Source organism: Microtus pennsylvanicus, chromosome 7, assembly GCF_037038515.1.
Source record: "Microtus pennsylvanicus isolate mMicPen1 chromosome 7, mMicPen1.hap1, whole genome shotgun sequence".
Taxonomy (NCBI): domain Eukaryota; kingdom Metazoa; phylum Chordata; class Mammalia; order Rodentia; family Cricetidae; genus Microtus; species Microtus pennsylvanicus.
In genome coordinates, this window is record NC_134585.1 from 37,333,902 (window position 1) to 37,351,891 (window position 17,990).

At 36.6% G+C, this 17,990-nt stretch overlaps 1 protein-coding gene across 3 annotated transcripts in view; it reads right to left on the bottom strand.

The window, feature by feature from the left end:
* Khdrbs2 (KH RNA binding domain containing, signal transduction associated 2) overlaps positions 1–17,990 on the bottom strand; it is a 393,774-nt gene that overhangs the window by 236,709 nt on the left and 139,075 nt on the right. For all 3 annotated transcript variants that reach the window (XR_012911354.1, XM_075980542.1, XM_075980543.1), the window contains exon 3: positions 7,775–7,891. Coding sequence is in view for 2 of the 3 variants with exons in the window: in XM_075980542.1 (XP_075836657.1) it covers positions 7,775–7,891 (117 nt within the window). In the remaining variant the exon portion in view is untranslated. The remainder of the gene's footprint in view (positions 1–7,774; positions 7,892–17,990) is intronic.

The following is a 17,990-nucleotide window of genomic DNA, read 5'->3' on the forward strand; positions in this document are numbered from 1 at the left end:
GTACATAGTACATCAATAACAGATCAACGATAAATTATATATATATACCAATATATATACCATTGAGTTGAATTGACTTAGATTCTGTTTGGATAGTCTTCCTTAAATAAAAAAAATGTAAGACGATATACTTAATGTAAACAATGAACACATGATTTTAAAGGTACTTGAAAGTCTGCATCTTGTATAATTTGATCTTGTTTCTAGCTTTAACGCCTGTAAGGAATGGAAAATGTAATAGGAAAATCAGTTAGAATTCTTAACAGACACATTCACACACACACACACACACACACACACACACACACACACACACACACACACACACGGGCGCTCCAGACCTTTTAGACTCTACACAAGGCAGCATTGGATTCCATGAGACCTAGACCTTGAAACTGAGGGAAAGATGCCTCGCATTTTCCCCATCGCTCTGTTGCTCCAGTGGTTACAAGTAAATCACTTCAACCACTCACATTTAAAGGTCACACAGGCCAACTCCACTTTTCTTTAAGTGAAATAGCAAAGAATGTGGAGCCAATCTCAAAAGTGCTCCCAATGTAAGTTTCAAGATGTTCCAAGGTTTTAATGTAGTTTTTCTGTCTGCTTGGTTGGTTTTGTTTTTATTATAGTACTTTGAGTTAGACAACAAAGCACTTGATTAAAAGAAAAAGTGCCATCATTGGTGGTATAAAGAAATGTCCTACTATAGTTCTGCTTTATAAAATGCTAAATTTCTCTTTTCATGTTTATATTTCTAGATAGATTCATAAATAATAGCATACTGCAATAAGATGAAAGCGAGTCTGCAATTTTCCATTTCACTCTGACTGGGATGCAAGAGTAAAGTGCAAACATGGCAGGAGATTTACAGATACACATTAAATTTCAAAAATGTTCTAGAAGCTCTTTGTTGTGTTGTGAGGTCCTCCAAACAAAACTGTTCCTTCTTGGAGGGAGGAGAAAGGATCATAAGGGTCAGGAATTAGACAAAAATTCGAAGTCTCAAAAAACTGAAACTTACAAGGTTTCCGAAGTTCCTCCTTAGGGTTATGCCTGCAGTAAATAATCATTGGGAAAAAAGATTCTCTGACTGGCTGAGGTCACCTGAGAGTAATGCAGGCAGCTCCAAGGATGCAGCTGTCTTGACTCACCTTAATGTTAGGGTGAACTCTTCAAGTCAGCTGTGCTTTGAGTCCGCTGTGTTCTTGTCAATGATCCCCAACTGTTCCTGGTTCCCTAGTGAAGCTTGGTTAGAATCAAGGACCTCCAACACTTCCTAGTGAGGCTTGGGTGGAATAAATTACTCTCGATCTTCCCTGGTTCACTAGGTGAGGCTTGGGTGGACTCATGACCCCCAATCCTCCCTGGTTCACTAGGTGAGGCTTGAGTGCATCTTTACTTAGATTTATCTTGGGTGCATATTTGCTTTTGTTGTCCCAGAAAAATTAAACAACACAGTCATGGTTAAAATAGTAAAACAGAATTGTTCCAGTTGTTAATAAAACCACAATAGAGGAACTTAGTTCTTTAAAATAAAATCTTTTCAACTCACTAAATAAAAAAGTGCTACCTCATATTTATTTTGTCATTGAAGCTTATAAAAAACTAAGGCTGGATAGATTTATTTTTTTCCTTTTTCATTTTAAGGTCATAGTATACTACAGTGAATGACAAATTGCTCATACATAAAAAGAAAAGACACTAATATGAAAATCATATTTCTCAAATATGATGATATATTTTAGCTTCAACTAAAATCCAATCCCTGTAATTACTTGATCACTGGAGTCTAAATATATCATATTTTGAAATAATATATTGGCTCAACATTGAAAGACATATTTCATTTTGTCCTCATAAAATACGTGTTCATAATTCAGTGCCTCATACTCTATGTACTGCTGCTCAGGTGGGACCTGCCAGGCAGCCATTTTAACTCTTTAGAGTTGAGATAGAGATACAGAAGAATACAGTGAAAAGAATGACAAAAAATTGACCCATTTTTAATTTATAATATTTCCTTGCCTTTCATAAACCCAGACAATGTGCAATCCAATAAAGATGCATATTTCACATCCCTTCTGAAAGAAAAGCAAGGAATGTTTTTCTATAGGAGGAAAGTGAAGAAATAAATATTGTAGGTCTCCTGACCATTGTATGCAGCCCCAGCTAAGGTGGAAGCTCTTGAGTCAGTAGGGTTACAAATTGTTACATTTATTAAAGGTCTCAAGTAAGTGTCCATGTAACTAACCACAGCACTGTTGACAGTCAACAAGTGTGACTTTTCTGTTTCAGGATATGAGAAATTATGAGCCTGTCTAGTGTCAAACAGAACCCAAGATAAGGAGGTGGGGTTTAACCTAGCATTGCCCACCAGCAACCACTTCTCTTTGAAGGTTTTTAGTTGATTTTATTATTGATGAAAATCAATCTAGCCATGAGATCAGAAAGGATTTACTAAAGCAGCTATCACCAAATACAGATGAATTATTGAACAGTAAACACTCATATTATTTGCACATCAAAGAATTAAAGTTTGCCCTGAGTGTTATTATATTTTTTATGTAAGAAAAGCCCCTTTCTTTCAACATATTAGCACATTGTAAGACTATCTTCCAAAATTTATATTAACCTTCTTAGAAATGTCAAAATGACTTTTATTACAATGTCATTCATTTGCAATGGCCATTTGTAATTTGCATCTAAAGACAACAGGTCGTGATGTGATTTCCCTCTGTATGCTGTGAGTCCCACTGGTTAATAAAAAATTTGCTTTGGGCCTATTGCCTCGCACAATAGGGCAAGGCAAGAATTCCAAGCAGATAGAAGAGGAGAGAGTAGGTAGAGTCAAAGAAAAGCTATGTAGCCACAGCAGGAGACAGATGCTGGACAGAACCATATTGGTACACCACAAACACATGCAGTAAACAGGTTAGCAGAAATTGGTTAATTTGATATATAATAGCTAGCCAATAATAAGCGTGAGATAATAGGCCTAATAGTTTTGTAATAATATAGTTTCTGTGTGATTATTTTGGGTCTGATAAGCCGGGAAACAAACGTGCAGCCTCTGATAACAAGGTAGGACCACTGAAAAGGTACTTTTCTTGTGCTCCTGTTGCTGAGGTCTCCTTTGGGTGTGTGTAGTCACTGTGGTGGCTAACCTAACCACTTATAACCACTTCCTCTAACATCTCTGGCCATGTTTCACACTGTCTGAAGATGAACTTGTACAACCAATGCCACTTTAGTTCCCCTTCACCAATTTCACATTCCGGTCCACTAAAATTAGGAGGCTTTTAAAAATAAGAGCTGTAGTAAGTTACCCTAGAGTCTCTGCAAGAAACTGCAAGGTAAACCTGCAGCTATGTGGTTGCTTAGAACTGCTCCGTCACACACTTAACTTTGAAGAAATTTCTCAACTGCCAGTTCATTTTCTTGAGGTGTTTTGATATAGAGTTAACATACTGCTTATTTTATTTCTTGGATTTCCTTACGAATATAGACATCCTAGTCATTTATAATGTACTGTTTTTCCTAGAATGTCAACAGGATTGTTTTTTCTATAGAGGATACTTAATATATTGAGGGATCTGACCACTGTGGGGAAATGTTATTACAAGAAAAGGGGCTCATGCTATAGATACCAGTCTGGACAGTCACATTTACTTTTTTCTGTTTTATTGTTTGTTTTCTTTCTTTGCTTAAAGGTTACTGTTTAAAATTTAATGATATAGAAAGTATCGTTTCTCCATCACCACTAACAACAAAATAAAATGAAAATATCCAACTTGTTGAACCTTCTGACATACTTCTAGAACTATTTGCTAAATTCCACAATTAACTTTATAATGATTCTGGTATAAGTCATAAAATCTAACTTTTTTAATGAAAAAGGGCTAAAGGTACTGCACAATCTCTCCAAACAAATCTAAGTCAATTTATCATTTTATCTTTCTGCTAACCAAACAACCAACCCTTTCTTAATTGTTTTTAAGGAAAATATTAAACAGGTCAGGCTGTATAATTATATTACAAGCTTTGTAAAAGCTGGGGTGGTATTTAATATTTTATTAAATGCAATATTGGATTTATTTTAGAGAACATAGTTGGAATACACTTCTTCCTTGATCAATATCTCATTTTATCATAAAATGACATTCAAGTTTAAGTTATACATTGACCATTGTACCAACAGCATATTCAATGCATAAAAACAGTCTGCATGGAAATTTCTTTACAAAGGAAAGTAGATAATATATTTAAATAATACTCAGTGGAATCATAATATGGGGCAAGCATATGAGGAATAGTGAATAAAAGCTCTGTCTATAAGTACACAAGGGCTTTTCTATTATAATTCTGTTATTCTTTTAATTAAAAAACAATTGTGTGCTTGTTAATTTTTGGTCAACTTGACACAAGCTAAATCATATTGGAAGAGTGAACTTCAATTGAGGAAATGTTCCCAACAGACTGGTCTGTGGGGAAGCATTTTCTTGATCACTGATTGATGTGGGGAGGGCAGGCCAGCTAACTGTAGAGGGTATCACTCTTGGACTGGGAGTTCCTATAAGAAAGCAAACTGGGCAAATCGTTGGGGACAAGCTGATAGGCAGCAGTCTGCCATGCCTTCTGCTTCACTTCTTGCCTCCAGGTACAGGTCTCAAGTTCTGTAAGAAAGAAGGCTGAGCAAGGCAGAGGTTCAAGCCAGTATGCAGCACTCTTCCATGGTCTCCACATCAGCTCCTGCCCCCAGGTTCCTGTCCAGTTTGCATTCCTGTCCAGACTTTCTTTAATGAAGGATTGTGATTTGGAACTCAGTGATATGAATCAAAATAAACTTTTTTACTCAAGAAAGTTGCTTTTGGTCATGGAAAGCAATTTAAAACAATGTGAAAAAAACATATGTTTTTTTTTTCTCATTAATGACCACTGAATCAAAGCAATAGTGGTTTTGATACATTTATAACGAAGCCAAATTCAGCAAAAATCAAAAGGAAATTGACTAAAGTTTGGCTAATCATTGTTTATCTAGGCACTTGCACATACAAACACACCCCTCAACACACACTCACACACACTCATTTGCACAGATGCACACATATATACGATATCTCAGTTGCTATCAAACTTCTAAGATTGGCATTTTAGATAGGTAAATAACGAATCTCTGAACTTCAAAACAAAGGAGACTAGACAGTCACCAACATCACTTCTACTCAGAAGCATGTAGATAATAGACTGCGTGAAGGGAAGAAGAGAGCCTAAAAATCATTCGCAGGCCTTGGAAGTCATCTAATGAGGAGAACACATCCACAGAGACTTGAGAGTGGTATCGTGAGGGCCACAGGAGATGCAAACACAAAGCAGTTTGTAGTAAGTTTTGTCATTGCTATGGGCTAACAATCTGATTACACCCAAAATAGAATAAATTTCCTAAACTGTGATTAGCAAACAATGCTACAGTTATGCTTGCTACTGTAGTTATTAGAAAGTTAAAGATGATTGTGCACAGTCTCCCTCAGAGCCATCTTGCTTGGCATTCTCTCTCAGTTCTGTTTCCTGGTTCATTCTCTCTTCCCCAGCAGTTATTTTGATCCCATTGTAAAAATATTGTTTCTTCTCTTTTCCTGTTTTATCTTAGTTCTACAAACTGTCAGAATATTACAATTGAATTATATGTTGTCTGCCCTTTCATCAGAACAAAAGTTATAAGGGAAACATATTTTTAATCAATAGAGGACCATAGGATGTTTAATGAAAACTATTGAAAATAATACATGTATTTAAGTCTATTACATATCTGAATGTAAACATACACCTTTATATATTCATTTGAAAATTAGATGAGTTTTACTTACACGTGTTTAAAAAATCAAATAAAGTCAGTCATTTTACAAGAAACCAAAATAGCAACAGAGTCATCAATACTTTCTGAGAATTTATTTTTATTTTAATCAAATATTTACCAAAAAACCCTTCCAATCCATGTCTGTAGTTATGTTTCGTTAGTGTGTCTATTATACCGAATGTGTACTGAGGCCTAGTTGTATGACGCAACATCATTATTAAGCATTTAATTTTGTTTTATTTCATATTTCATTTAATGAAAACTGAAAACATTACAAGCAAAGCCAACTACATTGGGTCACCAAAAAATTAAATTAATTTGAGACAGAATTTTAAGGAATAAGTAAGTTAAACCTAATAGAAAATAAATGGAAGCAAATATGTTTCCTATTGTGTTTTTAGAGAATGGTTCTGGTACCTAACATGCTTACAGGGAAAGGGAATCCAATATAGTACTTTATGAATAAAAATGTTCAAATATATAGAGATGAAAAGTAGGCATTTATCTACTTTAAAGGGCAGAGAGGAATAGCATGGAGGTTCCCCAATGCGTAAGGCTACTTGGGTCATTTCTATGCTGGGAGAGTTGAGACTTTGGTGAGATATACAGATAAATCAGTCAGCTGAGCTCTAAGTGCAAAAGAGATTTTAAGATCCTGCAGTGTTCCAAAAACTTTTCAGGGGATATGATGCTGAATCTAATCTTTAGTTTTAAAACCTATACTGTTTATAAGAATTAGAGACAGTTGGAGAACATAGCAAATTCACATATTATGTCCTATATTAAATAACTAAATATTCAATGTTAGAGAATACTTGAAAATAAATTGAAATGATTCCACTTCAGTTTGTGTGTTCAGAAAATGTAAATTGAATTGTGACAAGGGGCAAGAATTTATTTTATAGCTACCTGCTCTCAAATATTTACACTGTTTCTTCTTAATGCAGTCGGAGTAGCAAGAATGGAGGGGCTGCAACAATTTTTTCATTCCTGTAACTTTACACAATCAGAAGCATCAGGAATTGAAGATCAGTAAAATTATTACTTTTGTAATTTGGAGATTTGACTATTGCACCACTGTAAAAAGTGTCCATTTAGGTGGCTTATTCAACATTTAAGTACTTCCTATAATAATTGTAAAATAATAGATGAATGACAAATTATTGACTGGCTTAGTGACATTTTCCATTTTCAAATCATTCATTTTAGATCCCTCCTTAATAGTTTAGAGAGAAAACCCATACATGATTTCCAAGCATTCTCATGGTCATTTCCCTTATGGTCTGGTCAAATGATGCAACTGTACACATTCCACTGCTTACCAAAGAAGTTTCTGGGATCCTTGTGAATAGATCTCTACAAACATTGAATTCAAACACATGATAGCACTTTATAACATGAGAAGTTTAGTTGCTCAGATGTAAAATAAATTATTATAAACTTCAAACCTCATGTTCCTTTGACTTTGAGTCAAGTATTTTGTCATAACATCATTTAAATCTTGTAAGGCCTAAGCAGAATTTTCTTATGATTAATTTATCAGTCAAGTGGATCAAAGTGAAACAGAGAATAAAATGAGAGAATAGTTGTGACTGCTGGATAGAAGGGAAAGTGTCCAACTAGGGAGTTACAAAACCCAAGTACTAATCTATAGACATATCCCACAGAGGTTTTAAAGATGTGCAGCTATATGACAGCTACCTACAGAGAGAAGTAGGCAAGGGCAACACAGGAACCATGTACAGAGGAGCAGAAGGCAGGGACAATGACAGGAGACAGAGACATCAGGATGGGTAGCAGTGTGGTGCCAGAAAGAAAACGACACAGGAAATGGGAAAACCCATTTGTGAATTGTGAACAGGGCCTCCAATATTGCGGAGCCTCTTCCATGTGCTAAGAAGCAACCTCAAAACTCAGTACCTTTGCTTTATCGCGCATGGATCCTTTGCCCAAGATAGACATCTTAGCACCTGTTTCTTCCTGTAGCCTCTTCAAGGAGTTTCCTCTTGGTCCAAGCAATTTCCCAACGAAATTGAACTAGAAAACAAAATCAACAGAATGCCTGAATTAAGGGAATGCAAACGTATAATTTGTATAAAGTATAACTAATGATAACTTTATCATTAAAAAGTAATGAGGCATACACCCACACATAATTACACATTTGTACATGTGCAGACAAAAGCACCTGCAACTACTTCAGAACTCCAAACTGAGAGAAGTTTGAAAAGAATACTACTTCCTAAAAGAGAGCCAAGATCAGTAGTACAATGAAAATACTGTTTATTCAAATAACCAGATATGTCACATGCATAAAAAGAAAGTGAAAGGATTACACAGTCTACACCAAAGTCTCAAGGCTCTCAATGTCACCTGTTATAACAGGCGATAAAAACCCACAAATCCAAAGACCCTCAAAACTGAAAAATTTAACACAATTAAACTTATTTTAAAATAAAATATGCCACCACAACAGACCCAGAAAGACAATTATTCTATGTACTTGCTCATAAGTGGTTAAGTGGTATTTAAACCTAAAGCAAAGAAAACCAGCCTATAAATCACAATACCTGAGAACCTAGACAACAATGATCTACATGGGGTGTAGTAAAAGACAAGATCTCCTGAGTAAATTGGGAGCATGGGGACCAGGGTTGAGGGGAGGGGTGATGTAGGAAGGGGAGCAAAAAAAATGTATAGCTTAATAAAATTAAAAAAAAATAAAAATAAGATAATATGTGATTATTTTGTTTAACATTGGGTATGTCTATATTATTATACAACAAATATCATGATTAGGAAAAGAGGGACTAAATTACTCTTCAATATTTTATTCTATTAATACTTAATACCAGAAAATATATCTGAGCATTTAAAAAAGTTAAAAAGACTATCATACACACATATCCTATACATAATTTGTTAATTACTTCTAAATAATGACATAAAGAGAGGGATTGATATTGCTTACTAAAAATGAAATTTTCATTTTTGCTATAATAAATAAAATTATATCCAAAACCTATAGTGTAAGATACAATGCAAAGTGTTATATTCATAAGAGGATAACTATTTTAAAATCATGATCTTACAATAAGAATGGCCACTTTTCCTTTTGTTGCTATTAGAAACTGATCTTAAGATCTTGTGCATGTCAGACTTGTGTTCTACCACTGAGCTGTGGGTCTACCTCTTTAGTTTTTATTTTGAAGCAGGTCTCTGAAAGTCCTGCGGCTAGCCTCAAATCCACTCTGCAACTCGGGAAGACTTTGCCTTCCTCCTGCCTCAGCTGACCAGTGAACATTAATTAGAGTACTTTGCCACCAGGTCTGGGGAGAAGCATTATTAGTTCCGGCATAGGATTGGAAAAGATGCTAAGTAAGAAAAGAGTGAGGAAAGGGCAACGAATAATAATTACTGCATTTCTTTGTGTGTGCTGAAATATTTCAATACTTGATCATAGAGACAGTCGTAGACCTCTGAACAAAATAAAAATAGATGGATTGTTTAATTTAGATAGATGTATTATATTTAATAACTAGTAAAGCTGCTTAATAAACATTATCACAAAACATATTTTAAAAATACATACATTATACTTAATGTTAGCATTAAATACTTTTTCGTAGTCCTGTGATAAAGAGAACTTATTTACTCTGAGCACAATTATTTAATACCACATTGGGATGCAGATTGTTTCCCATACAGGTATTAAACAAAGGGATCAATTTACTTTCTAAAATGATGACACATAGACCATTAACTTATTTCCGTCAGATGTAACAGTGAAAAAGAAAAAAAAAATCTTGAAAGTCTTTCAACAAATTATGCTAAATAAAATCAATATAAAAAAACAGAAACAAAACAAAGAAGAAATATTTTAGATAAAAAAATACCAAAAAAAAATCAAAAACAAAAACAAAATCTGGTTGAGACTGTAGACCTTAAGCTAAAAGATAAACTTATAGAGACTGTAGGGAGAAATCATACACTACTTTGGCAAACTTAGGCTAGTAAACATATACCAAATGATGACTCATATATATAAAACTATTGATCTCAAATCATGTTTTACATATTGAAATTCAAAGCCATAGATAGGAATAAATAATCTTTACATAGATAACAAACTGACTCTCATCAAGAATCTACTGTGAGCCAGGTGGTGGTGGCACACACCTTTAATCCCAACACACAAGAGGCAGAGGCAGGAAGTTCTCTGTGAGTTAGAGGCAGCCTGATTTACAAGAGCTAGCTCCAGGACAGACTCCAAAACTACAGAGAAAATCAAACAAACAAAAAAACCCACAAAAATATAAATAACTATAATGTCTAAAATTAAAGACTAGAGCCACTTGCCTGCATAAATATGTAATAATTGATGCAGTGAGCAGGGGGAAGTTTGAACTGGCAGATTCAGAGAAAGACACCAAGGGTCAACTAGAGGCAGATAATAAGAGAGACCAAGAAACTGAAGCTAAAGAAAGAAAACGAAATCCCCTGGCTGGCTCAGCGTCTCCTTCACTCTGTTTAATGCTCCCACCCTCCCACCACATCCTACTCCCTGTCTCTCTAAGGAGAGATTAAACAGTGTGGGTCATAAAGGTAAGCTTAATTTAACTTCCTGTCTTCTTTTTCTGGGCATGAGATTCCTCCTTTCCTTCTCTACCTAGCTGCCTCAGAGAACCTGGGAATCCTGGAGTCAGGGAGCAGAAAGAACTAAAGCAGTTTCCAATGTGTTTAAGTCAGTCTGCCTTAGACTATGTCACCCAGCGGCTGCTTTTCGAACTGTGAACAAGTGCACATAAAGAAACTGAGATTTTAAATTAGGATGAACTGTTTTAACAAGCTGCTTTCCAAAGGTCTTAAATCCCAGCCAACACAGAGACACCAAGATCTGTCTGATCTCATACCGTGCTGTTCTAGAGTTGAATAAAATGGCATCGAGCAACATCTTGTGTCTTGGAATTGAGGGGAAGTTAAAATATCAAAGTCAAGTGTGAAATTGTACACATTTAAACTGTGGTAGGTGGTATAGATACTAGGCTCTAGTTTACCATGCAGCTGAGCTCATGAGCAGAAAGTAACAATGTTTGTCACCATCCTGGTGAATGGCATTATAAATATAGAGACTACAGAAATATGTGTGACTTCACCACCATTTTGGTGAAAGCATCCACACGACATAAGTCAAAATGGTGGTACCCATGAATTTCCCAGTGCTTCTGAGCCCACAGTGGCACCTTTATATATTATTTTTTATATTTCTTATCGTATTTTACTTTTTGTATATTACACTAAGGAGATAACACCAGACCACTAAAATGTTTACATTGTTGTGACTTAATTTTGACACATTGCTTTACATAATTTGTTAATTGGTTTCTAGAGGATACTTCAGAATTTTCTCCGCTATACGCTTCCAACACTAGCCCACTCTAGAAGGATGCTGACACGCAGGGGCCTGGAGATGCAGCATGTGTTGGGTCTCAGTGCTGGCTTTTTCTGCCTGGGATCTCCAAGCCAGTATCTCTAAGACACTGAGGTCTCACTTACTCCATGCTTAGTGGCCACCAATTCTGCCCTACCATGCCCTGGGCAGCCCTTCTTTTGTTTGCACTTTTGAGTTGTTATGACACAAACAGGTTAAGGTAAAAGAATGTTCTGATTTTTTTTTCAGAGTTATGTTAGTGGTTTCTTTATTCTGTGTCCCATAGCTTCTCAAGCATTGGTCGTTAGCTTAAGAATGCAAATAATAACATCTTTTTAAAAAAATCCAGGCAGCCTAACTAACAGAAAGATGTTTTAAAAGGGAGAATTCACTCTGAGTGTCACTGTGCTTGCCTCTTATCTGGATTGATAAGTGTAATCGTGACCGAGAGATTACGAATTTGAAGCAAAGGGTCCAATAAAATGTTTAAAGAAAATATTGGAAGTTCAGCCCACTAGGAAGCCAAAAATCTTCCCTAACTTGTTCAATCTTTAAAAATTGACTGATTTACTAGGCATATATTTATATATATTCCACACCAGAAATTTTATGGGATGATGGATCCTGCAACAACAGGTTACAGTTAGCCAGATGAAATAGAGAGCAAATCTATCAATGTAATCCATCATATAAATAAACTGAAAGAAAAAAACCATATGATCATTTCATTAGATGCTGAAAAAGCATTTGACAAAATTCAACATCCCTTTATGATAAAAATTCTGAGATTTTTAAGATGGCAAATATGAATACAATTATGGTTTCTCTATATTAAATATCTTTAAATAGTTTGAAGATATTATTCATGTTTCAAGAAAATTAAATGTGTATGTCAACCATTTTGAAGTCACTGAACAATCATTTGGAAAAAATTCTTTATCTCAGTATCTTGTGAGCAACATTATAACACTTTAAACTTTATAGAAATTATCAAATTATTACATGGAAAGTATCTCTAATTTCCACATTAATTGATTTCAAAAGCAATAACACATAATTAATGACAAAATAATTTATTATCAGAAATCTAAGGCCATATTACGGGAAAAAATAGGGATTTTTTAACAAATTAATCCAAAGAGCAATTCACAGTTAAGTGATAAAAATGTTTGGCATTCATGCTTATAAATTAGCCAGTTTATTCTCTGAGTATCCAAGAATGTCCTATTTGAGACTTCTAATTTTCCAGTTTCTCTCAAGGCTAATGAGGAAGTATGAGCTGTTCATCAGTATTCATTTGAAATAACCCTGCTAAAATGTCACACTTGCATATGAATTCCAGTAGTGATCTCGCCCTTCTCAGAAAAGGGAGATCATTCACTTCCTCCCTTCACTTCAGGCACAGGGTCTGCTTCTGCCAGCCCGGCCTGAGAAGACTTTGGCGAGCAGCACTCTCTGTAAAGCATAGCAAGACTGCGGTCTCTGCCGGACTTCAGTCAGTCTCCTTTGATAGGACGCAGCTGTGCAGCTGCCATGATTCCTGGTCCTTCCAAACTCTAGTCCTCATTCTTGCTAAACCTTGAACTCTTTATGTTTATTCCAGTACTGGCTTGAAGGCGGAACACTTACAGTGGGAAGAAAGTCATAGATCTTCTCTTCTCTGCTTTGGGAACACAGCACCAAGTCAAGCTTTAGCACTTTAACTTTTGTTTCTTCGCATTAAAACCAAGCAGTGGGAATGAGGGCGTAGGCACAGAGAAGGAGTAAGAACTGGTATTTCTGAATCAGTGGAGCTGAAATGACAATACTCAAGTATTCACCACAGCAGCACCAGAGAGTGTTGGCAAGGAAGGAGAGAGATTAATTTGAATAGAGTAGAAGAGTTTAATTGCATTTAAATGGAGTGTATGTTCGATTGATTTTAAAAAGAAACTTTGTGTAGAGCACTGTGGCACAGGTGTGTGGTCCAGCTTCTAGGAGGCTGAAGCTGCAGGACCTCAAGCTGAAGATAAGCCTGGGCTCATGAGGGACACCACAATAGAAAAATAAATACTTGAGCTTCAATAACAGTCACAAAAAGACAAAGCACAAAATGGAAAACAATGTTTTAGAATTATTTAGGATTAGCCATTAAAATGAAGAACACTATATTGCCATAAAATTAATTTATATATAAATTAATATATATTAAATATATATACATATATACATAAAATAAGACTTAGAATATGAAACAATTATTTATCCTCCCTAAATTACTTAGGAAATGTAGAATAAAAATGTAATTATAATTTTTAAATCTTTCCAAAAACTTACAACTTCACTAAATGGAAAGGAGCCTTACATATAAAGTGCTACATAATTATTCAAATGTGGTAAATGCTGTTAAAAGATTAAGACCTGGGAGGATCCAAACAAAGGATAGAAGAAAACTATGAGGTCCACTCTTCCATTTTCTTATTGAGTGAGGAAGTGGGGGAGATATAAAAAAGTTATGAATGGGAAATTTTGAATAATATGCTGTAGAATTTGCCACCCTAAAATTTTTAGAGCCCAATACAAAATGTTTAGTGTCCCTTGATGAGCAGTAACAAGCATGCAAACAGAAGACTGTCCAATGGAGGACACAGGAAGAGCGATGTAAAGGTGTTGGCAATTAGGCATGACCTACTACAGGCTGGGGGTGACCTGGTAAGTATGGGCCTCAACAAATTATATTTTCCTGTTCACCAATATAAAACATAAAACATATATTTGGAGCAGACATGAAAAAAATAATTTAGTATTAGCAAAATAATTATATATAGAACCAAACTGTTGAGGACATTTTGAAATATGTTCAAAGATGGTGACACTGAAAACAGAAATCCAGAAGTCCTAGAAGTCATGCACACTGAGAAATGGAAGATGATGATAAGTGTTTAATAACAGATGCACGGTTCCTAGGTAGAGAAACAACTTAAATTACATCACACAAGCAGAAAAAGGTAAAGAAAGGAGCCTGGGAGAGAGCTCAGAGAAACACTAAGATTTAGAGAAAAAAAAAAAAGGCCAAGAGATTTTTGGTTTTGCTGCTTGTTTTTCTCATGGAGGAATAATATAGAACCAGGAAAACAAGAGGGAGCATCTTTGACACATTGCTTAAGTATCACTAAGAATCAGGGGCTGCACAGTCAGCCTTGAGAGCTGCTGAAGTCTGTCCCCAGGAGGTTCTGGGGACAGAACGATTCCTGCTGAGGTATGACTGCTTCAAAGTCACAACAGGGGTGGGAGACAAAGGTGTCAGAAGATGCTCTGGGGCTACATGCTGTTCCAAAAGCACCTCTGTGCTGTTTCTCCTGTGTTGCAACATCAAGACATCAAAAGCTTCTCCTGGGTAGTCTTTGCTCACACATTTTCAGTGGTGTATGTTCAGAACAGAAGACAAAGGCAGAAGCAGCATAGAAAAGAGGAGGAACAGACTGAGTGCAGGACCAGTTCCTTGGGTGGGTGCCTGTCTCTGATTCCTTAACAGCTTAGGAAATGTGACTGACCACTGAAGGGCACCAGATCCCTGTCCCTGGGCACCCAAGCAGGCTATCTTGCCCTTGACACTTGGTTGACTCACTAGGTCTGGCTTCTAAGAGCGGTGATGACAGCCACTGCCTGATGACTAAATGTCCTATTGTAGATAGGTTGCATGCTCAGCTGATGCAGATCTTGTCTGCCTGCTGGGATCTGTCTGCAGCATAGGACTGAGTTCCAGTGACCCTGGCTACTCCTAGTACTTAGATGCTGACTGGCCCCGGGGGTGCTTGAGCTGATTCCCTGACTACCTATTACCGTTTGGATAGAGGCAGGTACCCTGAGTCATCTTGGAAATGATCAGTGAATCATGTAAGAGGTCAGTTACCTGACAATAGAAAATTCAGTTGCTTAGTTCCAGGGCTTCCAGGCAGGAGTGTGAGTAGATAAGAGTGTGAGGAGTAGTTGAAAGGCTGAAATAACCCTGCAAGAGAACCTGTAAGTCCTGATCACTGGAGTTCCAGAATATTTTCTTCAGCACCAAATGCCTTAAGACCCAGGCCGACATCCAACAGTGTCATGCATAAAGTCTATCTACTGGCTACTGTAGAACAGTAAAGGAAAGATGAGCTGCTGGAGACCTGCCTTTGAAGTTATCTTTGCCTACCCATCAGACAGTAGTAAATTCTGCTCAAATAGAAATTTTCTTAAGGTTGTTATTGTTATATTTAGGGTGACCCAGAGGAGAATGTAAAAGAGTGTTGTAAAACACCATCTTCTTGACACGGCATTGCTATGGCACTCATGAACTCAGAGTACTGTAGTTACACACATAAGACATCAACAAGATCAAAAGAGTTGTATGTATGCAGGAACATGTATGAGTGTGCAGGCATACGTGTGGAGGGCAGAGGTTGACATCAGGTTTCTTCTTCATCTATTCTTGACTATTCAGTGAGATGATCTCTCACTGAATCTAGAGTTCATCAAATTGGCGAGGCCGGCTATCCAGCCAACTCTTCCTGCCTGCCTCCCAAGCAGAATGATTATGGAAGCACACAGTCACACCTGCTGTTGATAGGATACTGGAAGTCAACTCAGGTCCTCATGCTTGCACAGGGAACAATGTGCTGAGTGTCCTTACACAGTGCCGGGGTTGCTTATGAACATCAGTGAAACTAAACGGTCAAGAAACCTGCACCTGAGACTTCTCACTGTTGCTACAGTTTTTAAATTAACACTTGCACCTGTGCCTGTTATGCACGCTTTCCGGTGTTTTAGTACTTTTTGAGTTCGTTTTGAGAAAATTGTGCCTTCTTCAAAATCTTCTTGCATTTAAGTTATTTGATTTGTGAGCATACAGGTGCATATAATAGTACATCATATTTTAATTCTAAGGTTGGAAATGATGCCACCATGTCCTTTACTAAGTTCAGTCATTTCATGTCTTCTTTCTTATAGCCTAAGCATTTGCCAGTTTTGAAGAGCTTTGTAAAGAATCTGTTTTGACTTTGTTTTTTCTTAATGATTTATTATTTTATTTTCCATTTTTAGCAGAATTTTATGTTAGTACTTTTTTGTTATTCTCCCATTTCACATATTAGTAATTAGAAGTATTCTTTTCGAATATAGCCATAGATTGCCGTCTCAGAAGGGTACCTGTTACCTGTTACTTTCTATCTATTGACCTTTTGATGCTGTCCCTTTTTACTGCAAACATGTATATACCAGATTTACTTAGCTGTTCTCTAACAATATCTCTGTCATTTAAAAATGTTATTAGGAATGTGTTTAACTATCCCAACTTCATCTATATATGCTAGAGAGAGCTAAGTCCTATGTGAGATGGTCAGGACATGAGGCTTCTGCCTAAGTGTTTAAGATCAAAGCCCTTAAAAACGAGTCTGAAAGGAGCACATTTATCCTGTAGACCATGCAGGACAAAGAAAGATGTTATCTATTAAGTACTTAGTGAGTCCTCACTAGACAGACAATAACGTGATGACACCTTGATCTTGGAGTCCCATGGAACAAGATCTGTGAAAAATTAATTCAGTGTTATTTACAAACAACCACCTATACTCCAGTATTATTATCGACACACCTGAATAGAATAAGATATCCTTGGGTACCAGTAGTCCTGATTAAATGTTGTGCTCATTGTATTGGCTTGAGGTTCAAACTCCACATGGAAATGGGAATGCGGACTTCACTAGAGGCTGAGGCTCGAGGAAGTCAACAGACATGAGTAAAATCAAGCTTTACTTTGTTTTCTCTTAATTTTATAGGAAACACACAGAATAGTGATCTTCTGGCATTTTCATGCAAGAAGCAGCCTGGCTGTGGTCTCTAGATTTTGTTTTTTTTTTTTTTTTTTTTTTTTTTTTTTTTTTTTTTTTTTTTTCACTACAAGGACATTTTATTAAATGACCAAAATAGGATCTTACTTTTAAAAGTGAATACAGGTCCACCCTTTCCTATACCCAAGAATATTTTTAAAGCTAATATTATCTGTTTGCATGTCTGACATATGCAAAACATTCTTTAGGAAAGGATATTGTTACTAGAAGGAACTAAAACAAGCCAGTTTGGAATGAGTAATGGGATAATCAAGGAATAATGTAGACAAATAGTAAATTTAAGGTTAAATGTCTGATACGTATGATATGATACGCTTATTAATTTGTGATGTTAGGAAGCCCTCAGTGCTTGCAGGGTCAGTGGGAGGGGGGCATTTACTGGCCTCTGTCTCCCATGCATGGAGAGTAGTGTCAAGCCCACCTTCCTGCCCTGTACTGCCATCCTTGTTTTTTTTTTTAATTAATTTATTTATTTATTAAGGATTTCTGCCTCCTCCCCGCAACCGCCTCCCATTTCCCTCCCCCTCCCCCGATCAAGTCACCCTCCCTAATCTGCGCGAAGAGCAATCAGGGTTCCCTGACCTGTGGGAAGCCCAAGGACCGCCCACCTCTATCCAGGTCTCCTAAGGTGAGCATCCAAACTGCCTAGGCTCCCCCAAAGCCAGTACGTGCAGTAGGATCAAAAACCCTCTGCGATTGTTCTTGAGTTCTCAGTATTCCTCATTGTCCTCTATGTTCAGCCAGTCCGGATTTATCCCATGCTTTTTCAGACCCAGGCCAGCTGGCCTTGGTGAGTTCCCGATAGAACATCCCCATTGTCTCAGTGTGTGGGTGCACCCCT